At 34.9% G+C, this 24774-nt stretch overlaps 1 protein-coding gene across 4 annotated transcripts; it reads right to left on the reverse strand.

Annotated features, from left to right (window-relative positions):
* Window positions 1-2014: 2014 nt before the first annotated feature.
* On the reverse strand, window positions 2015-22950 carry LOC117340884. 4 transcript variants are annotated; one of them, XM_033902663.1, is made up of 14 exons: window positions 22798-22950; window positions 21953-22303; window positions 21305-21568; window positions 14188-14451; window positions 13459-13584; window positions 13135-13156; window positions 10272-10339; window positions 8769-8799; window positions 8288-8355; window positions 7249-7420; window positions 4114-4181; window positions 3720-3750; window positions 3239-3306; window positions 2015-2349 (listed from the first exon to the last, which is right to left on the reverse strand). In XM_033902663.1, exons 1-14 carry the CDS (start codon window positions 22832-22834, stop codon window positions 2294-2296), a joined length of 1626 nt encoding a protein of 541 aa, XP_033758554.1. In that variant the 5' UTR covers window positions 22835-22950; the 3' UTR covers window positions 2015-2293. The 4 variants fall into 4 exon arrangements, with proteins under 4 accessions (XP_033758554.1, XP_033758553.1, XP_033758556.1 ...); XM_033902662.1 differs by having other exon boundaries at window positions 2015-2469; XM_033902665.1 differs by lacking the exons at window positions 21305-21568; window positions 21953-22303; window positions 22798-22950 and adding exons at window positions 14834-15184; window positions 15656-15895 and having other exon boundaries at window positions 2015-2469.
* Between the last annotated feature and the right edge of the window lie 1824 nt (window positions 22951-24774).

A 24774-nucleotide genomic window follows, 5' to 3' on the forward strand; every position in this document is an offset into this window, starting at 1 on the left:
CAAGTAAATAATGACATCATAGCGAGTTAAGACACTGACTTTGTCTTATTCAGTTATCAAATGATGAAAAATGATGAATGTTTAGAACATCATTAGTTTTGTCGATTTAATGACGATTGGTTGGCTACATGGATGCTACTGTCGTGACATGAGGCTGATTGCTATGTTATCTTTATTTTGAAAGATTGTGTGGGGGTCCATTACGTCATCGATAATGAAAGTTAAGAACGCTTTTAATAATTGTACGAGAAATCAAGACATGTACATTAAACAACATTTTAATTATGTATAAACTGTGATAAATTGTCATCCAATAACACGAAGCGGTAAAGGCGGTCATCATCTCCAGTGATGCGTGTTATAGGCAATAAAAGAATATTGCGGGTGTGACGTTTTCTCACCAGCGCAAAAAAAAAAGAAAGAAATAATATTAAATAAATGTAAGAAGAAAACGTTGAAATATAGAAGATTCATTTAATTATATAACCTTCTCAGCCATATGTTATCTTTTATTTAGTCTCATTTCGATTATTCACTACATCACTGGTCGATGATTTCTGCTTATTTATATTCTGGAGTTCAACATCCTCGCACCCAGGGTTTGGGGCAGGTATCACGGAAAAAATATAGAGGAAAAACACAAAAGGACGAAGATCAATGAGAAAAAAAATAAAATTTGAATCCCAGTTTGTGCAAACAGTCTATTTTAGTCTCTTCAGTTTCCCCTACATCGAAGACACGGAAAGAAATCATCTGCGTGGGCAGTATATTACTCATTACTCCATCCTACTACATCAAACAAACATCTGGTATATGTATAGCTCCACCGTATAAAATACTTCGTCCAGTATACGTCACTTAATGCATTTGTTAACTTGTTCGAATGAATTTGTAAACCCTTTAACAATGACAGATAATTTACACTTCTGAAATTTGCATACTGATAATTACCTCAATATGAATAATTTAGTAATACCAGTCATGCCATGAAATGGTACATACGAGGCGGATATACCGATATGCATATATATATAGCCCTCGGTCTGATATTGGATCCCCTGGCTGATATGACATACCATGTTTTATCCTGTTTATCATATACTTAGACACGGACTGTTTGATTCCAAATTCCAATAAAACAACAACAAATGCTGGCGATAAGAATTTCATATGTATATCAATTAAGTTAACAGCAGAATATGTTTTAAATATAATATTTCAACATGTATGTCATAGAAGGCAGATTAACTTAGAAGCCGCTAGTCTCGTGACTCATGCTGCGAACATAGGATTTCCGTTACCATTCCTGACTGGCTCATACAGTTTGACACATAACTGCTGGTTCAGTATATCAAAGCAGTAAAATCAACCTCATTATATAGTTATTTTAACTTATCCGAGTTTTTTGTGCTTGTTCTTGTCAAATCTTGAGGCAGTTATAACCACATATAACGTAAGTAGCACACTACAGTAGGACAGTCTGGCCATGGGCATTTTTTTTTGTTAAGCAAATAACTCCTGTATTATGATATGCATAAAAAATGAAAAAATAAATGTACACTATAATTGATATATTCAGTTTGAAGAAGTACATACAGGCTTCACATTTGTTAAAACAAAAATTAATAAATTGGTTCCGGATTTTAAATTTCCGGATTTTCCGCAAGTGTGTTTACACAGGAAATTTAGTTTTGCCTACAGCGAAAAATGGATGCCCACAGTTAAGGTGAGATAGCGGAAAAAACTTAATGTACAACATATGTCAAAACAAGATTAATTCTGTCTTTGGGATAGAGATATTTAATTTTAAATAGGTTTCAGAAAAAAAATTGTGTAGAGAATTGTGGTATTTTGGGTCAAATATCATAATATTTTGCAATTTTTGAGCATTTTTTAAGCTGTCACCATGGTATTCACAGCTCTAAAAATCACAGAAAATATCAGTTAACTTATCCTTCAGAGCTGTATTAAAATTGCAAATGTTGTACAGATTACAAATATATATATACTTTATTAGAGTTTATATGTAGGGTTAACTGGCAATGTTTACATATCTTAGACATGTGTCATATTTTTCAAAATTGGGCATTTTTACTGTACACTGCTACCTTAGGATTATCGACACTTTGGACATTCAGCATTAAAGACACTCAATACAATAGACACTTTTGACACTCCAGGCTATGGAATATTTTTGACACTTAACATGTTTGACACTTTGGACACTCAAGAATATGTACACTTTCGACAATTTCATAGTGAGCCAGTGATTGTAGTGATTGTATTGTAATAATCACTTGAAGTGAAGATGTCCCCCTTCAGGACTGGTGGTGTCGGGAAAGGACCTTTCTGGAACAGTAAGTGGTGTCAGATAGTCATTTTCAGTACAGTTCCGACAAATATCTTCATTATAACTTCGCGTTCGCTGCCCTTCTTTCCCTCGCGTGTCCGAAAGTGTTGTAGGTCTCACTATGAAGAAAACCAGATAAGGAACACAAGATAGGGATGTCAAAGTGATCTATATATATATATACAAATGTATATATATATATATTGCATTCATACTTATTTACTTTCACTACAGAAAATATATGAAAATATATTAAAGTTTTTATTACGAATATATACGAATATTTGATCATCCTTCCGTTGTTCCTCTTTAGTTGTATAGCGTAATATCTATTCCTGATTTATGTCATTTTCCATTTAAATGTGAGTGAATAACAAGTATCTTTAAATTACTCCTATCAGACGGAAAATCGCCATTATGGAAAACTAATTATCTTGATACATTACAAATATCCAATTGATGGGTGATTGCATGTAGGGAAACCATGCCTTTACATTATCAGGAATTAACAAATTCCTATCCATTTATATGGCAATATCCATCATCCTTACTTCCCTATCCTAATCCTAACCACCAGTTCCAACCCCAAATGAGACACTTAAATATTGATACATCATGCTATTTTTTTCACTTTCTTTGACAATTATTGGTGTCATATTTGCTATTTTACGCCATCAAAACATTTATAACATGACTAGAATTAGATACAAAAGCCACAAAATTATATTATGTATTGAAACTGAAACACTGAAGATTGAGTCTTAAAATACCAAAAAAAAAAAAAAAATTAAAAAAAAATTGTAGTAGTAATTTCTTGCTAGTGTTAAAAGTCGATAAGGAGGCAAAACCCTTAAACTGCATTGTTCCGTAAAATTGACACCTTCATACCTCCAGCAATTTCGTCATACGGCGATGCTGCCTCAATGTCATTTACGTCAAGTTCTTGGTAGGGGTCTCTGTTTTTAACAAATAAAACCGAATTGCTTACTGGTTATTAAAAAATAAAAGTCACAAGATAAAAGAATAAAAATAATGAGAAGATCAATTACATGTACAGTAAAGTATATAAAATTCTGTATTATACTGCATTATTTGTATTATACCGCCTTGTTGATATTATACTGCCTAATTTGTATCGTACTGCTTAATTAGTATTATACCACTTAATTTGTGTCATACTGCCTAATTTGTATTATACTGCCTAATTGACATTGCTCTGCTTAATTGGTATCATACTGTCTTATTTATATTATCATATTTTCATTATACTGCCTAATTTGTATTATACTACATATTTTGTATTATACTGCCTTATTGGCAGTGCTCTGCGTAATTGTTATTATACTGCCTAATTTAAATGATATCTTACCTTTCAGTATAACTCATGCCAGTGTCGACTGCTAAAAGAAGAAGGTTAAAGCATTTTTCTATCTACTCAACAAAGATTGGCGTACATTAATAAGAATATTAAAGTGAAAATACGATTATTTTTAAACAGAGTAATGCAGTATTTGTATTTATCTTAATGGAAATACATTGAATGTATTGTGCTGATGAAGTATAAACTGATTTTCACGTGTCGATCGTAGGCAATTCTTTGTTAAATGTTTGCTGATTATTATAATTACACATGAAAAAATGAGTATTTACTTCTGAATTGTAAAAGAAACTACTTCATCAAACCTATGCTAATAATGACAACACATTGTCAATACAATGTATAACGTGGACTTATGATTTAAGATGAAACATTATAAGTTTACCTCCGGTTGTGCTGTCGTAATGTGATGTCATTCCCATATCTGTTGGGTCGATGTCTTGGTAGTTAGATCTAATTTAGAAAGCAAAATTATGACAGAAACATTAACCTAAAAGTCTCCAAATTAAAACAAATACTATTTTCACCTATTGACAGTTATTTTTTTCATTATAATAGATGCTAATGATCAGGCCAGCGTCTCGTAATATGTTACATACCCGTTGCCATGTTATCACAAGGATCTGAATTAGGTTATGGAATGGCATGCACTTTTGCTAGCACACCTGATCCAAAAAGAACAAATTTTCCCGACAGTATTATGATCATTTAAAGGTCCACACGTGACTGGAGGCTTTAGACCATACACTTGTTGTGTTAAGTGGTGTGTGTATAGTCAGCTTAACTGGATAAACTGTCCTATCGAGTGATATCGATTACCTGCGTGGTGATTGTTTTGTATTGATGATACCACAGCCTCCCAAAACACATACGCACTCACCACACACATGCATGTCGCACGCACGGGATGCCGTCCTTAAATGACCTTAGCTGTTAATATGACGTTAAGCAAAATAAACCAAACCAAGTATTGAAGAATCAAGCTTGAATAAAAAATGAAAAAGTGAGTCATACATATTATATGTTTATTTAAGTGTTTAACATTTCACTAAGGAGTTAAGGAAGTAATGGTCAATACTCTTTCAATTTGTTCAATAAGATGCTGATATTTTGTCACTTACAGAACATTACATTACACGAGAATGAAACAGACCCATCTCCAAGTTATCAAAATATGGTAAAACCGTGTAGACATTCACCATCCATATTGTACTAAAATTTACAGCATTTACTGCCTTATACAGATTTACATCAAGTAAATAATGACATCGTAGCCTTTTAAAACACTGACTTTGTCTTATTCAGTTATCAAATGATGAAAAATGATGTTTAGGACATCTTTAGTTTTGTCGATTTAATGACGATTGGTTGGCTACATGGACGCTGCTGTCGTGACGTGAGGTTGATTGCTATGCTATCTTTATTTTGAGAGATTGTGTGGGGGTCCATTACGTCATCGATAATGAAAGTTAAGAACTGTACGAGACATCAAGACATGCACATTAAACAACATTTTAATTATGTATAAACTGTGATAAATGGTCATCCAATAACAAGAAGCGGTAAAGGTGGTCATCATCTCCAGTGATGCGTGTTATAGGTAATTAAAATATTGCGGGTGTGACGCTTTCTCACCAGCGCAAAAAAAAAGAGAGAATGAAATTATGTTAAATAAATGTAAGAAGAAAACATTGAAATATAGAAGATTTACTGAATTGTATAACCTCAGCCATATGTTATATTTTATTTAGTCTCATTTCGATTATTCACTACATCACTGGTCGATGATTTCTGCTTATTTATATTCTGAAGTTTAACATCCTCGCACCCAGGGTTTGGGGAAGGTGTCACGGAAACAAATATAGAGGAAAATCACAAAAGGACGAAGATCAATGAGAAAAAAAATAAAATTTAAATCCCAGTTTGTGCAAACAGTCTATTTTAGTCTCTTCAGTTTCCCCTACATAGAAGACACGGAAAGAAATCATCTGCGTGGGCAGTATATTACTCATTACTCCATCCTACTACATCAAACAAGCATCTGGCATATGTATAGCTCCACCGTATAAAATAATTCGTCCAGTATACGTCACTTAATGCATTTGTTAACTTGTTCGAATGAATGAGTAAATCCTTTAACAAGGACAGATAATTTACATTTTTGAAATTTGCATACTGATTATTACCTCAATATGAATAATTTAGGAAAACAAGTCATGCCATGAAATGGTACATACGAGGCGGATATACCGATATGCATACATATATATATATATAGCCCTCGGTCTGATATTGGGTCCATGTTTTATCCTGTTTATCATATACTTAGACAAGGACTGTTTGATTCCAAATTCCAATAAAACAACAACAAATGCTGGCGATAAGAATTTCATATGTATATCAATTAAGTTAACACCAGAATATGTTTTAAATATAATATTTCAACATGTATGTCATAGAAGGCAGATTAACTTAGAAGCCGCTAGTTTCGTGACTCATGCTGCGAACATAGGATTTCCGTTACCATTCCTGACTGGCTCATACCGTTTTTTGACACATAACTGCTGGTTCAGTATATCAAAGCAGTAAAATTAACCTCATTATATAGTTATTTTAACTAATCCGAGTTTTTTTGTGCTTGTTCTTGTCAAATTCTGAGGCAGTTATAACCACATATAACTTAGGTAGCACACTACAGTAGGACAGCCTGGCCATGGGCAATTTTTTTGTTAAGCAAATAACTCCTGTATTATGATATGCATAAAAATGAAAAAATAAATGTACACTATAATTGATATATTCAGTATGAAGAAGTACATACAGGCTTCACACTTGTTAAAACAAAAATTAATAAATTGATTCCGGATTTTAAATTTCCGGATTTTCCGCAAGTGCGTTTACACAGGAAATTTAGTTTTGCCTACAGCGAAAAATGGATGCCCACAGTAAAGGTGAGATAGCGGAAAAAAATTAATTTACAACATATGTCAAAACAAGATTAATTTTGTCTTTGGGATAGAGATATTTAATTTTAAATAGGTTTCAGAAAAAAACTTGTGTAGAGAATTGTGGTATTTTGGGTCAAATATCATAATATTTTGCAATTTTTGAGCATTTTTTAAGCTGTTACCATGGTATTCTCAGCTCTAAAAATCACAGAAAATATCAGTTAACTTATCCTTCAGAGCTGTATTAAAATTGCAAATGTTGTACAGATTACAAATATACATACTTTATTGGAGTTTATATGTAGGGTTAACTGGCAATGTTTACATATCTTAGACATGTGTCATATTTTTCAAAATTGGGCATTTTTACTGTACACTGCTACCTTAGGATTATCGACACTTTGGACATTCAGCATTAAAGACACTCAATACAATAGACACTTTTGACACTCCAGGCTATGGAATATTTTTGACACTTAACATGTTTGACACTTTGGACACTCAAGAATATGTACACTTTCGACAATTTCATAGTGAGCCAGTGATTGTAGTGATTGTATTGTAATAATCACTTGAAGTGAAGATGTCCCCCTTCAGGACTGGTGGTGTCGGGAAAGGACCTTTCTGGAACAGTAAGTGGTGTCAGATAGTCATTTTCAGTACAGTTCCGACAAATATCTTCATTATAACTTCGCGTTCGCTGCCCTTCTTTCCCTCGCGTGTCCGAAAGTGCTGTAGGTCTCACTATGAAGAAAACCAGATAAGGAACACAAGATAGGGATGTCAAAGTGATCTATATATATATATACAAATGTATATATATATATATTGCATTCATACTTATTTACTTTCACTACAGAAAATATATGAAAATATATTAAAGTTTTTATTACGAATATATACGAATATTTGATCATCCTTCCGTTGTTCCTCTTTAGTTGTATAGCGTAATATCTATTCCTGATTTATGTCATTTTCCATTTAAATGTGTTAGCGATTCGATGCATCGGTCTTGAAAAGACCGGGGCAGATTTCTTGTATTCTATAACGTGCAAATAGCATGACCTAATCTTCGGGTGACTTAATTTCACGACTTGGCGAATAACAAATATCTTTAAATTACTCCTATCAGACGGAACATCGCCATTATGGCAAACTAATTATCTTGATACATTACAAATATCCAATTGATGGGTGATTGCATGTAGGGAAACCATGCCTTTACATTATCAGGAATTAACAAATTCCTATCCATTTATATGGCAATATCCATCATCCTTACTTCCCTATCCTAATCCTAACCACCAGTTCAACCCCAAATGAGACACTTAAATATTGATACATCATGCTATTTTTTCACTTTCTTTGACAATTATTGGTGTCATATTTGCTATTTTACGCCATCAAAACATTTATAACATGACTAGAATTAGATACAAAAGCTACAAAATTATATTATGTATTGACACTGAAACACTGAAGATTGAGTCTTAAAATACAAAAAAAAAAAATTAAAAAAAATTGTAGTAATAATTTCTTGCTAGTGTTTAAAGTCGATAAGGAGGCAAAACCCTTAAACTGCATTGTTCCGTAAAATCGACACCTTCATACCTCCAGCAATTTCGTCATACGGCGATGCTGCCTCAATGTCATTTACGTCAAGTTCTTGGTAGGGGTTTCTGTTTTTAACAAATAAAACCGAATTGCGTACTGGTTATTTAAAAATAAAAGTCACAAGATAAAAGAATAAAAATAATGAGAAGATCAATTACATGTACAGTAAAGTATATAAAATTCTGTATTATACTGCATTATTTGTATTATACCGCCTTGTTGATATTATACTGCCTAATTTGTTTTGTACTGCTTAATTAGTATTATACCACTTAATTGGTGTCATACTGCCTAATTTGTATTATACTGCCTAATTGGCATTGCTCTGCTGAATTGGTATCATAATATCTTATTTATATTATCATATTTTCATTATACTGCGTAATTTGTATTATACTGCATATTTTGTATTATACTGCCTTATTGGCAGTGCTCTGCGTAATTGTTTTTATACTGCCTAATTTTAATGATATCTTACCTTTCAGTATACCTCATGCCAGTGTCGACTGCTAAAAGAAGAAGGTTAAAGCATTTTTCTATCTACTCAACAAAGATTGGTGTACATTAATAAGAATATTAAAGTGAAAATACGATTATTTTTAAACAGAGTAATGCAGTATTTGTATTTATCTTAATGGAAATACATTGAATGTATTGTGCTGATGAAGTACGCATGTGGGTTAATGTTGCATTTATAATTAAAAAGAACAAAAATCGTCATGTTTTTATATAAATTCAATATTTAATGATTTCCCGGTAAGTTCTGTTTGTTTTCTTGATCGGATTTTAATGTTAGGTGTCCAACGTCTTTATCGGGATGTTTTCGTCGGTCCTCCTGTTCTCGCGTGGTCACGTGACCGGCACGAAGGACTACATTAACACTTGGTCGATAAATATGGTCAGAGCACCCGACCAACGTATTTCGTCGTACAAACAAATATGATGCACTTATTCATCGTGCTAAGAAACCGAGAAAAAGTGCTGTACATTCTTCTATTTATTCAAGTATGGTTACATAACGGCGTTATAAACTGGTCTTAATTGGCGAAGTGCCGATTAATTGACTACTTTTTAAGTAATTTTGACGATGTTTGTCATTTTCGTAAGAATGTACAGCACTTTTCCTTGTTCTCATACAATTACCTTCACGCTCTTACCTGTTTCATAATTATTGATTTAGGGTAGTCGGGTGCTCTAGAACGATTTATAGAGCAAGTGTTAATGTTCATTCTCCAAAATTGGAACTCTTCAGTGTTTTAAGTATCGAAATCGGCATATAGAAAAGAACAAACGTTAATAAACGAATGCAATGGATCGTAATTAATTCAAATAATTATTTACAGATGATTTCCAAAGACATAAGGTATAGTTAGACGTTTTCGGCTGTACATGCAAGTTTGTAAATTCGACACTGTGATAAAACCACCGTCCTCGTCGTTGCCATGACAGCCGATCGAAGCTCCGATCACGAATGCACTGTCAAAGTGAAAGTTGAAGTATTTTTCGTAACATGCCGTTTAAACTTAAAATTACATCCACACCTCATATTGATTGGGGTTGTTGAATCATACCTGATCAATTGAATTGTAAGAAAACTAACAAAAACACTAAAAAACACAGAATGAAGCCTTCGTGTCAGGCATTGCAGACACAACGCGGGATCTGTAAACAATGTGACGTCATTGGAATGTACAAGTTGCAACAATGTACAACAATGTCTTTTTTACATGAATACACTAATGAGCAACAAAACGGGACGCAACATTAACCCACATGCGTATAAAATGATTTTCACGTGTCGATCGTAAGCAATTCTTTGTTAAATGTTTGCTGATTATTATAATTACACATGAAAAAATGAGTATTTACTTCTGATTGTAAAAGAAACTACTTCATCAAACCTATGCTAATAATGACAACACATTGTCAATACAATGTATAACGTGGACTTATGATTTAAGATGAAATATTATAAGTTTACCTCCGGTTGTGCTGTCGTAATGTGATGTCATTCCCATGTCAGTTGGGTCGATGTCTTGGTAGTTAGATCTAATTTAGAAAGCAAAATAATGACAGAAACATATCCTAAAAGTCTCCAAATTAAAACCAAATACTATTTTCACCTATTGACAGTTATTTTTTTCATTATAATAGATGCTAATGATTATAGTTATGGTATATCAACCTGAAAGTAGGGGGCAATAATGCCGAATGTGAGGTAGTATCAACAGAAAAGTTGGAACGAAGACATTTGTTTAAATGAAGATAAAAGGTTGTGCCGATTTGGGCCTTTCTAAACCTGACACATGTTTAACAAAACGTTCAAATATCATGTTTGCTCCAATATTGAATTTGTATCAGCCCGAACATTGAAACTTGCATTTTGTACCTTTGACCCCTGAAATTTCTATGAGCCCCCAAAAACTAATTTTTAGAATAACTATTTGTATTTGACCTTAAAGTGTCCCCCTGCAACATGTAACCCTAATCACTGATTGGCCGCATTGATAACACCATGTACCCTAATCACTGATTGGCCGCATTGATAACACCATGTACCCTAATCACTGATTGGCCGCATTGATAACACCATGTACCCTAATCACTGATTGGCCGCATTGATAACAACATGTAACCCTAATCTCTGATTGGCCGCATTGATAACAACATGTAACCCTAATCACTGATTGGCCGCATTGAGAACAACATGTAACCCTTATCACTGATTGGCCGCATTGAGAACAACATGTATTCCTTATCACTGATTGGCCGCATTGATAACAACATGTAACCCTTATCACTGATTGGCCGCATTGAGAACAACATGTAACCCTTATCACTGATTGGCCGCATTGATAACAACATGCAACCCTTATCACTGATTTGCCGCATTGATAACAACATGTAACCCTTATCACTGATTGGCCGTATTGAGAACAACATGTAACCCTTATCACTGATTGGCCGCATTGAGAACAACATGTAACCCTTACCACTGATTGGCCGCATTGATAACAACATGTAACCCTTATCACTGATTGGCCGCATTGAGAACAACATGTAACCCTTATCATTGATTGGCCGCATTGATAACAACATGTAACCCTTATCACTGATTGGCCGCATTGAGAACAACATGTAACCCTTATCATTGATTGGCCGCATTGATAACAACATGTAACCCTTATCACTGATTGGCCGCATTGAGAACAACATGTAACCCTTATCATTGATTGGCCGCATTGAGAACAACATGTAACCCTTACCACTGATTGGCCGCATTGCTAACAACATGTAACCCTTACCACTGATTGGCCGCATTGATAACAACATGTAACCCTTACCACTGATTGGCCGCATTGATAACAACAGGTAAAGCTATAATGTCTTACCTGTGGGGATAAGCTTTTAATCACAGTATAATCCATCAACAAACCACCGCGCAACCCGTTATTTTCGGAAATGTTCATATAAAAGGAAACAACAACAAAATAACAATTATAGTTTCGCGATGTGGTTATAAGATATCTACATTTCTCGAATATTGTTTCTAATGTCGAATAGCAAAGTGTCTAACACGTTTTAATTTTGCTGTTTTTATGCATTTATCTAGCTGTGAACTGATCACAATGCTATAGTTAACATGTACAGTTTACCTGTTGGAATCAAACATTCTAAAGACAGTACAATATGACGACTATCTTAATCAGATTGATATCGCGGTTGATATTTACTCCTGTCTGATTATTCCACAGATAACATTTTCGCGGCCACATCAATCGCCCATGAAATAGCGAAAATAACCGACTAAATGCTATATGAAAATATCCGGAAAATGAAAATTAGTCGTGCTATTAAGATCGTAGCAGTTGCATCGATCTTTCAGCACGTAATCATTAACCCATGGCCAAAGAAACAATAATCTAAGATACCCTAGAGGGAACTTAACGCCCCCCATTTTATGTTCTTAAATGGTTTGATGGACGGATGTTTTCTAACATTCTATACTGATAATCCGAACACATCATGTTATATGTACATGTATATTACGCGTCATTTGAGCATTTCAGCAATTGAACGGACCTCAAATGGTATTGGTTGTAAGACCGGAAGAGACGTCGTTCTAAATTGCAGATCAAGATATCTTCAGTTGTTGCTAAACCATTATAGTCAAATGTATTTTAAATGTTTTGTTAGAATACCAAGGTCTGCCCTTCAGATTAAAGCGTAAGAAGATACCTATTGTAAGAGGCGACGCTCTCTCGGATCTTTTCTTTTCTCTTCATTCTTAACAACTCTATTTTCACTTATTTATCCCATGACACTGCCTCATTTATGGACTTCAGTTGAGCGTTCGCCCCTGGGGTCCCCTGGCCGAGATATACCGGAATATACATGGGGCAGTTGTTACTCCCGCTTAAAGACGACTGGTTCACCCGTTGTCAGTATAATGTGACCGGATGGGATGTCCTGCTGGGTGTCTTCGGCAGTATGCTCCAGTGAGGTAGCACTATAAATCGGCGAAAGTTCCGGCCTACCACAAGGAGACTTCACACAAACATACCGCAGCCCGAAACACACATACGCACTCAACACACGCATATTGCACGCACGAGAGGCCGTCCTTAAATGACATTAGCTTTTAATAGGACGTAAACCAAAATAAACCATACCAAACCCAAAATAGATACACAGTCATCACGTGCATGGATCTCGTACATACGGGAGGACGTACATAGTGACAATAGCTGATGATAGGACGTTGCACAGGACATTAAATTAAACCTATTGTATGTGCTTCCATATCAACAAAAACATGCGATTAGACTTATTTCATATATTACCTGCGGAGTAAACGGGCCTTTCCTGAAAAAAAGAAATGTACACTCATGGAGAGATATAAATAGATTATGATATGAAAACTTGTGAAACAAGTTTAATTAATTAAGCAATTTCTGAAGTATTATAGGAGATTTGCGTTTTAGTGTCCAAAATTTGTTTAATTTTTTTTTCTGAACTTTGTATTTACATAATTTTGAACGGTTTGTTAATGTATGCTATATGCATAACAGATGTGTGGCTTAATAGCCATATGTTTATACTCTATCTAAAGTATAACTATGTCTGCTGTCGAATGTGTACTTATTTGGTAAAGATTACTCTCTTACGGTAAATTGTTACGGAGATTCCGAATGCAGCAATGGCTACAACGAACAGAACAGCTCCCACTGTAGTCAGAGCGAATGAGGTAGAAGAAGCAGATTCTTGAGTAGCACAGCCTACATCCACGGAATCTGTTTGGTAAAGATACAGTTAATGTTACAGCTAAATGCCCGTTTTTTATCAGACGAACGCTGACCATTAGGTGGCCGGACGATAGAGCTGATAGAGAGAAAAATCCGTTCTGGTCGAAACGATCGCTTATACCGATAACAAATTAACGGTTGATCGCAAATCAGAACAGCTATGGTCAAACATGGTCAAACGAACGATAAATATAATATGTTGGTCGTTAAGAAATAACTGTTGTAGTATCCTCGAATGCAAAAATAAGTATTAGGCGTTAAGTTATTGTATGCTGCATGATTATAATACTAGTTGTTGTTATCAATGCCGCAAGGGATTAGAGCTTGGGTTAGGGCTAGTCCAGGATCGTTCAGGTCGATATGGTGTTTATATTTGTACCGACTGTAATAACTGTGATATGAGGGATATAGAGTCATAGGTCATTTCTGAAAAACACGTATTTGAATTCTTTAGTGATGTTTTCCTTTTTTATTCTATTTTAAGAGTACATTTAATTTTAATTAAATCCCCCTGATACCTTGTCAAACACATTTCTCGGATCAATCTACCACCGAAAAGAAATGATAAATATTTACGCAACAGTAACTTACCGAGTATGACTACATGTACTGATAACGACGATTCCCCCTGATCATTTCGTGCACTGCACGTGTAAGTCCCTTGTTCTGATATGTCCAGATGTCCGAGTGACAAAACAGGTGAGAGAGTAAAAGTGATGTTGTCTTGCCGTGTCCAGACAAATGTACAGCCAGGTCTACAGTCCGCTGTACAGGTGATGTCTGGTAAAGTACTTCCCTCTGTCATGGTGTAGGATGTAGTAGGCGGGGACAAGGACATTGATTTCCCTGGACCAGCTGTGTATAAATGTGCGTGTTGAAGTAAGATATAATTTATCATGTCAGTACTATATAAACATCATATTTAGAAGGAAAAAAAGAATTAATATATATGTTGCATATATTTTAAAAGTATGCGAAATGGAGATCACATTGATTTTACGACAGTCTTAATCGATAAGTATAAGTCTGTGTCGTTGTCGGAATGATTTATTTCTGAGGGAATATAGATATAAAACATAATTCCGCATGTGGTTTCTTTGAAAATCCTTATGCTGTCTATAACATAGTTACTGTTTACATATTTTAATAATACTTTTGGAACTTACCAAGTTTAATGAAAAGAAAAGCCCTTATTGTTACACCCACTAAGCGTAGTAAGGCTTATCGTGTACTTTACCTGCTATTTTGAGTCTGTAATCCACACTATCCAGTTTTTGATAAGGTAGAGTGGCTCGACAGAACCACGCAGATCCATGGTCTCCTGTTTGTGGCTGTATGACCCATCGGAACAATGTACCAAGTCTTCCAGACGATACACAGGAACATACATCCGGTATGCAGGGACCATATGGAATGGTAGTGTAACATTGGTCAATACCTACTTGTATAACACCTACTGCAGTAGTGACGTATGGGAGGCGGAAAAATGACACAACAAAGGCCCTTTCTGATACATTACACGACAATGTGAAGTCAGTCCCAGGGACAGCATACTCGGAAGACCCGCTCATTGTAACACTAACGGCATCTGTAGTGATCAGAACAGTCTATTAATCAAAACACAATTACCAATTTCAACTTCCGACCATTCTCTACCGATGGACAATCAACAAGCATCAACTCTCTCTCTCTCTCTCTCTCTCTCTCTCTCTCTCTCACAATATTATCACAAAGTCATAAATAAACAAAAAGACACATGACTTTCTAGTTAGAGACAAAAACAGATTTAACGCAAATTGGTATCATTGACGTTAATCGTGCCTCAAGTGTTGGTATGTTACAAAAATAGCCGGTATAGATCTTAATGTCTCATATCTTCTAGAAACTTTTCTTTCTATGTCCGTTTGTTTGCATGTTTGTCATATTTCGAACATTTATTATAAAACACAAGAAATACACATTATAGATGAAACCTGTTCCATATAAGTAGATACATAATGCTCAATTACGTAAGTATGTATTGAAAATCAAACCGTTACATTAAAAAAAATATACATACCAGCCAAGGCCAAGACGGTGGTCAGTAGTAAAATCATGATAGATCAACCTTACTTATTACTCCTTCAAATATCCATATATCATCCTCTACTACGTCGCGGGATGCGTGTTTCATTTTAAAAGTCCAGATCATTGAAAGTTTCCGGGTTTGTTTAAAAACTAAAGCAATACATGAGGTCAGTACTATTAGGACAGGAAATTCAAATTTTTATCCTCTTCATCATCAATAATTAATGTTCATGATACATTTTGCTTTTTGTTATTATACATACTGAATATATTTCAATGTTTTGGAGATAAAACACGAAAACGGATTATACTATAAACCAACGGGCAGCGATTTATGATGATAGTAGATATCGTTTTTGCGTTACATCTCAGAAACATAGAAATATATGAAAGTGTATCCTAATTATTTAATATTCTCTTCACAATTCCAGCTGTAACATACTTTTATCGGCAAACACTTTACCCTTAGAAATAATTAAATTGACATTATAAGACGGCCCTGTATCAGTACAAAACGATAACATCACCTAACGATGATAAATCATTTTTAAAATTAAAAGAAAAAAATCGAAAAGGAATTTTATGTTTATTCCATAGATTTGGAGTGGTGGTGTCGGAAAATCAATATTATTGCTGATAATCAGATTAAGACAGTTTTTTCCTTTATGTCTTTTGTCGATTAGGTATGTTGGGTTCGTGTCAGCAGTCCAAGACCATAATAAAGAAATTCTCTCTAACTAATTAGTAACGTTAAACATAACTACCTGTTCTTACAAACGTCGCCTACAGCGGTGATTTATAACGTTTTTGAATGCTAAAGGGTGCGAAATGAAGACATTAAAAGATTTATCATATAAAATTATTTTAATAAAGTATAAAATGAAAAACAGTAATCGAATTACAAACAATGACATTATGCACCCGAACAGCGAATGTCCTTTCAAAAAAGTATATGTGTGTCTGGTTACTTTAAAACAAAAAACTTCATAATCAAGTACATTCTAATGTATGATACACTTGTGCATTCATAGACATATTTAGTCTCTCTGCTTTTGGGAAATCATCATTACAACACAGAACTACTCTATACCCGACGTAAGAATAGGACAATCTTTTATAAAGCAAACATTAGAACGAGCTCTCGGAAATCAGAGACGCATGTCGCTCTCTTATAATGTCTGTATATACCGACTCGTACAGTATTATATAGAGTTAAAAGTAAGATTTTGGTTATGTAAACACTTCCGGTTTCAGCTTAATTATGGAGAATGTAAGCATATGCACATGAATGATACTCGTAAAACATGTAGGTTGTTATAGACACACATATGTAGGTAAGATCTGGTACAGTTTGAACCATTACATGATAACTGTGTAAGCCAAGAGTAATGCTACATCATTGATATACAAAATACTTGTTATGAAATTATGATGGGCAATTGTAGACAAGGCACAATACTCCAAATGCAGGTTTTCATTCCTCTTCCCGACTGTCTTTAGATACGAGCCGAACCTAGGTGGCAGGCAAATAAATAAAGGGCCGTAACTCTACTACATAGCCGCTTAAATAGCTTAGCAAACAATGTCTGAGGATTTGTAGGCTGTTTACCCGTATTGTCGAGACTGCCGACTAACACAAAATTATCACAAGATATCAGCCAAATTCATAAAGCGCCTTCACCCCTTAATTATTGTCTTGTGATATATAACTAAACTAAACACATTCGATCGCGACATGTATAGATGTGAAATGTTAAAAGGCAAAGTAATTAGTAAATATCAGATATCGACAGTAAGTCACTCTGTTTCATTTGTACAATTATGCTACAGTTATGTCTCTAACACACAATTGTTGTTATTCCCTTTTTCATGTATTCGAATACAGTGTTGCAGATTTCACTCTGAAAATAAAACGGGTATATGATATAAGATACGGGTAACATAGTGATTCCAACTTATTGATATCCAGATAGACGTACTGATGTGTTTTAGATGTTATGTTGTATATATGTATTGTATTGTATGACTTGATGGATTCGTTTATCGTGTATGTCAAAGGTATTTTTTCTGAAAGTTGCAATGTCTGAAAAAATAATTATTGGGTTTTTATAAGATTTAATCGTGTATGATTATTATACTATTTATCGTCATGTATCAAATGACAACACATTGTCAATACAATGTATAACGTGGACTTATGATTTAAGATGAATTATTATAAGTTTACCTCCGGTTGTGCTGTCGTAATGTGATGTCATTCCCATGTCCGTTGGGTCGATGTCTTGGTTGTTAGATCTAATTTAGAAAGCAAAATAATGACAGAAACATATCCTAAAAGTCTCCAAATTAAAACCAAATACTATTTTCACCTATTGACAGTTATTTTTTTCATTATAATAGATGCTAATGATTATAGTTATGGTATATCAACCTGAAAGTAGGGGGCAATAATGCCGAATGTGAGGTAGTATCAACAGAAACGTTGGAACGAAGACATTTGTTTAAATGAAGATAAAAGGTTGTGGCCGATTTGGGCCTTTCTAAACCTGACACAGTTTAACAAAACGTTCAAATATCATGTTTGCTCCAATATTGAATTTGTATCAGCCCGAACATTGAAACTTGCATTTTGTACCTTTGCCCCCTTTGAAATTTCTATGAGCCCCCAAAAACTAATTTTTTTAGACAAAGTACCCCTGTATGTAACCTAAACTATTCCCCCTGAACACATGAAACCCTAATCACTGATTGGCCGCATGATAACAACCATGTACCCTAATCACTGATTGGCCGCATTGAAACAACATGTAACCCTAATCACTGATTGGCCGCATGAAACAACATGCAACCCTAATCATTGATTGGCCGCATTGATAACAACATGTAACCCTTATCATTGATTGGCCGCATTGATAACAACATGTAACCCTTATCACTGATTGGCCGCATTGAGAACAACATGTAACCCTTATCATTGATTGGCCGCATTGAGAACAACATGTAACCCTTATCACTGATTGGCCGCATTGATAACAACATGTAACCCTTATCACTGATTGGCCGCATTGATAACAACATGTAACCCTTATCACTGATTGGCCACATTGATAACAACAGGTAAAGCTATAATGTCTTACCTGTGGGGATAAGCTTTTAATCACAGTATAATCCATCAACAAACCACCGCGCAACCCGTTATTTTCGGAAATGTTCATATAAACGAAACAACAACAAAATAACAATTATAGTTTCGCGATGTGGTTATAAGATATCTACATTTCTCGAATATTGTTTCTAATGTCGAATAGCAAAGTGTCTAACACGTTTTAATTTTGCTGTTTTTATGCATTTATCTAGCTGTGAACTGATCACAATGCTATAGTTAACATGTACAGTTTACCTGTTGGAATCAAACATTCTAAAGACAGTACAATATGACGACTATCTTAATCAGATTGATATCGCGGTTGATATTTACTCCTGTCTGATTATTCCACAGATAACATTTTCGCGGCCACATCAATCGCCCATGAAATAGCGAAAATAACCGACTAAATGCTATATGAAAATATCCGGAAAATGAACATTAGTCGTGTTATTAAGATCGTAGCAGTTGCATCGATCTTTCAGCACGTAATCATTAACCCATGGCCAAAGAAACAATCATCTAAGATACCCTAGAGGGAACTTAACGCCCCCCATTTTATGTTCTTAAATGGTTTGATGGACGGATGTTTTCTAACATTCTATACTGATAATTCGAACACATCATGTTATATGTACATGTATATTACGCGTCATTTGAGCATTTCAGCAATTGAACGGACCTCAAATGGTATTGGTTGTAAGACCGGAAGAGACGTCGTTCTAAATTGCAGATCAAGATAACTTCAGTTGTTGCTAAACCATTATAGTCAAATGTATTTTAAATGTTTTGTTAGAATACCAAGGTCTGCCCTTCAGATTAAAGCGTAAGAAGATACCTATTGTAAGAGGCGACGCTCTCTCGGATCTTTTCTTTTCTCTTCATTCTTAACAACTCTATTTTCACTTATTTATCCCATGACACTGCCTCATTTATGGACTTCAGTTGAGCGTTCGCCCCTGGGGTCCCCTGGCCGAGATATACCGGAATATACATGGGGCAGTTGTTACTCCCGCTTAAAGACGACTGGTTCACCCGTTGTCAGTATAATGTGACCGGATGGGATGTCCTGCTGGGTGTCTTCGGCAGTATGCTCCAGTGAGGTAGCACTATAAATCGGCGAAAGTTCCGGCCTACCACAAGGAGACTTCACACAAACATACCGCAGCCCGAAACACACATACGCACTCAACACACGCATATTGCACGCACGAGAGGCCGTCCTTAAATGACATTAGCTTTTAATAGGACGTAAACCAAAATAAACCATACCAAACCCAAAATAGATACACAGTCATCACGTGCATGGATCTCGTACATACGGGAGGACGTACATAGTGACAATAGCTGATGATAGGACGTTGCACAGGACATTAAATTAAACCTATTGTATGTGCTTCCATATAAACAAAAACATGCGATTAGACTTATTTCATATATTACCTGCGGAGTAAACGTGCCTTTCCTGAAAAAAAGAAATGTACACTCATGGAGAGATATAAATAGATTATGATATGAAAACTTGTGAAACAAGTTTAATTAATTAAGCAATTTCTGAAGTATTATAGGAGATTTGCGTTTTAGTGTCCAAAATTTGTTTAATTTTTTTTTCTGAACTTTGTATTTACATAATTTTGAACGGTTTGTTAATGTATGCTATATGCATAACAGATGTGTGGCTTAATAGCCATATGTTTATACTCTATCTAAAGTATAACTATGTCTGCTGTCGAATGTGTACTTATTTGGTAAAGATTACTCTCTTACGGTAAATTGTTACGGAGATTCCGAATGCAGCAATGGCTACAACGAACAGAACAGCTCCCACTGTAGTCAGAGCGAATGAGGTAGAAGAAGCAGATTCTTGAGTAGCACAGCCTACATCCACGGAATCTGTTTGGTAAAGATACAGTTAATGTTACAGCTAAATGCCCGTTTTTTATCAGACGAACGCTGACCATTAGGTGGCCGGACGATAGAGCTGATAGACTGAAAAATCCGTTCTGGTCGAAACGATCGCTTATACCGATAACAAATTAACGGTTGATCGCAAATCAGAACAGGGAATATGGTCAAACATGGTCAAACGAACGATAAATATAATATGTTGGTCGTTAAGAAATAACTGTTGTAGTATCCTCGAATGCAAAAATAAGTATTAGGCGTTAAGTTATTGTATGCTGCATGATTATAATACTAGTTGTTGTTATCAATGCCGCAAGGGATTAGAGCTTGGGTTAGGGCTAGTCCAGGATCGTTCAGGTCGATATGGTGTTTATATTTGTACCGACTGTAATAATTGTGATATGAGGGATATAGAGTCATAGGTCATTTCTGAAAACACGTATTTGAATTCTTTAGTGATGTTTTCCTTTTTTTCTATTTTAAGAGTACATTTAATTTTAATTAAATCCCCCTGATACCTTGTCAAACACATTTCTCGGATCAATCTACCACCGAAAAGAAATGATAAATATTTACGCAACAGTAACTTACCGAGTATGACTACATGTACTGATAACGACGATTCCCCCTGATCATTTCGTGCACTGCACGTGTAAGTCCCTTGTTCTGATATGTCCAGATGTCCGAGTGACAAAACAGGTGAGAGAGTAAAAGTGATGTTGTCTTGCCGTGTCCAGACAAATGTACAGCCAGGTCTACAGTCCGCTGTACAGGTGATGTCTGGTAAAGTACTTCCCTCTGTCATGGTGTAGGATGTAGTAGGCGGGGACAAGGACATTGATTTCCCTGGACCAGCTGTGTATAAATGTGCGTGTTGAAGTAAGATATAATTTATCATGTCAGTACTATATAAACATCATATTTAGAAGGAAAAAAAGAATTAATATATATATGTTGCATATATTTTAAAAGTATGCGAAATGGAGATCACATTGATTTTACGACAGTCTTAATCGATAAGTATAAGTCTGTGTCGTTGTCGGAATGATTTATTTCTGAGGGAATATAGATATAAAACATAATTCCGCATGTGGTTTCTTTGAAAATCCTTATGCTGTCTATAACATAGTTCCTGTTTACATATTTTAATAATACTTTTGGAACTTACCAAGTTTAATGAAAAGAAAAGCCCTTATTGTTACACCCACTAAGCGTAGTAAGGCTTATCGTGTACTTTACCTGCTATTTTGAGTCTGTAATCCACACTATCCAGTTTTTGATAAGGTAGAGTGGCTCGACAGAACCACGCAGATCCATGGTCTCCTGTTTGTGGCTGTATGACCCATCGGAACAATGTACCAAGTCTTCCAGACGATACACAGGAACATACATCCGGTATGCAGGGACCATATGGAATGGTAGTGTAACATTGGTCAATACCTACTTGTATAACACCTACTGCAGTAGTGACGTATGGGAGGCGGAAAAATGACACAACAAAGGCCCTTTCTGATACATTACACGACAATGTGAAGTCAGTCCCAGGGACAGCATACTCGGAAGACCCGCTCATTGTAACACTAACGGCATCTGTAGTGATCAGAACAGTCTATTAATCAAAACACAATTACCAATTTCAACTTCCGACCATTCTCTACCGATGGACAATCAACAAGCATCAACTCTCTCTCTCTCTCTCTCTCTCTCTCTCTCTCTCTCTCTCTCTCTCTCATCTTACCAGTCAAATATTATCACAAAGTCATAAATAAACAAAAAGACACATGACTTTCTAGTTAGAGACAAAAACAGATTTAACGCAAATTGGTATCATTGACGTTAATCGTGCCTCAAGTGTTGGTATGTTACAAAAATAGCCGGTATAGATCTTAATGTCTCATATCTTCTAGAAACTTTTCTTTCTATGTTCGTTTGTTTGCATGTTTGTCATATTTCGAACCTTTATTATAAAACACAAGAAATACACATTATAGATGAAACCTGTTCCATATAAGTAGATACATAATGCTCAATTACGTAAGTATGTATTGAAAATCAAACCGTTACATTAAAAAAAATATACATACCAGCCAAGGCCAAGACGGTGGTCAGTAGTAAAATCATGATAGATCAACCTTACTTATTACTCCTTCAAATATCCATATATCATCCTCTACTACGTCGCGGGATGCGTGTTTCATTTTAAAAGTCCAGATCATTGAAAGTTTCCGGGTTTGTTTAAAAACTAAAGCAATACATGAGGTCAGTACTATTAGGACAGGAAATTCAATTTTTATCCTCTTCATCATCAATAATTAATGTTCATGATACATTTTGCTTTTTGTTATTATACATACTGAATATATTTCAATGTTTTGGAGATAAAACACGAAAACGGATTATACTATAAACCAACGGGCAGCGATTTATGATGATAGTAGATATCGTTTTTGCGTTACATCTCAGAAACATAGAAATATATAAAAGTGTATCCTAATTATTTAATATTCTCTTCACAATTCCAGCTGTAACATACTTTTATCGGCAAACACTTTACCCTTAGAAATAATTAAATTGACATTATAAGACGGACCTGTATCAGTACAAAACGATAACATCACCTAACGATGATAAATCATTTTTAAAATTAAAAGAAAAAAATCGAAAAGGAATTTTATGTTTATTCCATAGATTTGGAGTGGTGGTGTCGGAAAATCAATATTATTGCTGATAATCAGATTAAGACAGTTTTTTCCTTTATGTCTTTTGTCGATTAGGTATGTTGGGTTCGTGTCAGCAGTCCAAGACCATAATAAAGAAATTCTCTCTAACTAATTAGTAACGTTAAACATAACTACCTGTTCTTACAAACGTCGCCTACAGCGGTGATTTATAACGTTTTTGAATGCTAAAGGGTGCGAAATGAAGACATTAAAAGATTTATCATATAAAATTATTTTAATAAAGTATAAAATGAAAAACAGTAATCGAATTACAAACAATGACATTATGCACCCGAACAGCGAATGCCTTTCAAAAAAGTATATGTGTGTCTGGTTACTTTAAAACAAAAAACTTCATAATCAAGTACATTCTAATGTATGATACACTTGTGCATTCATAGACATATTTAGTCTCTCTGCTTTTGGGAAATCATCATTACAACACAGAACTACTCTATACCCGACGTAAGAATAGGACAATCTTTTATAAAGCAAACATTAGAACGAGCTCTCGGAAATCAGAGACGCATGTCGCTCTCTTATAATGTCTGTATATACCGACTCGTACAGTATTATATAGAGTTAAAAGTAAGATTTTGGTTATGTAAACACTTCCGGTTTCAGCTTAATTATGGAGAATGTAAGCATATGCACATGAATGATACTCGTAAAACATGTAGGTTGTTATAGACACACATATGTAGGTAAGATCTGGTACAGTTTGAACCATTACATGATAACTGTGTAAGCCAAGAGTAATGCTACATCATTGATATACAAAATACTTGTTATGAAATTATGATGGGCAATTGTAGACAAGGCACAATACTCCAAATGCAGGTTTTCATTCCTCTTCCAGACTGTCTTTAGATACGAGCCGACAGCAACCTCAGGTGGCAGGCAAATAAATAAAGGGCCGTAACTCTACTACATAGCCGCTTAAATAGCTTAGCAAACAATGTCTGAGGATTTGTAGGCTGTTTACCCGTATTGTCGAGACTGCCGACTAACACAAAATTATCACAAGATATCAGCCAAATTCATAAAGCGCCTTCACCCCTTAATTATTGTCTTGTGATATATAATTAAACTAAACACATTCGATCGCGACATGTATAGATGTGAAATGTTAAAAGGCAAAGTAATTAGTAAATATCAGATATCGACAGTAAGTCACTCTGTTTCATTTGTACAATTATGCTACAGTTATGTCTCTAACACACAATTGTTGTTATTCCCTTTTTCATGTATTCGAATACAGTGTTGTAGATTTCACTCTGAAAATAAAACGGGTATATGATATAAGATACGGGTAACATAGTGATTCCAACTTATTGATAT

Source organism: Pecten maximus, chromosome 13, assembly GCF_902652985.1.
Source record: "Pecten maximus chromosome 13, xPecMax1.1, whole genome shotgun sequence".
NCBI classification, from domain to species: domain Eukaryota; kingdom Metazoa; phylum Mollusca; class Bivalvia; order Pectinida; family Pectinidae; genus Pecten; species Pecten maximus.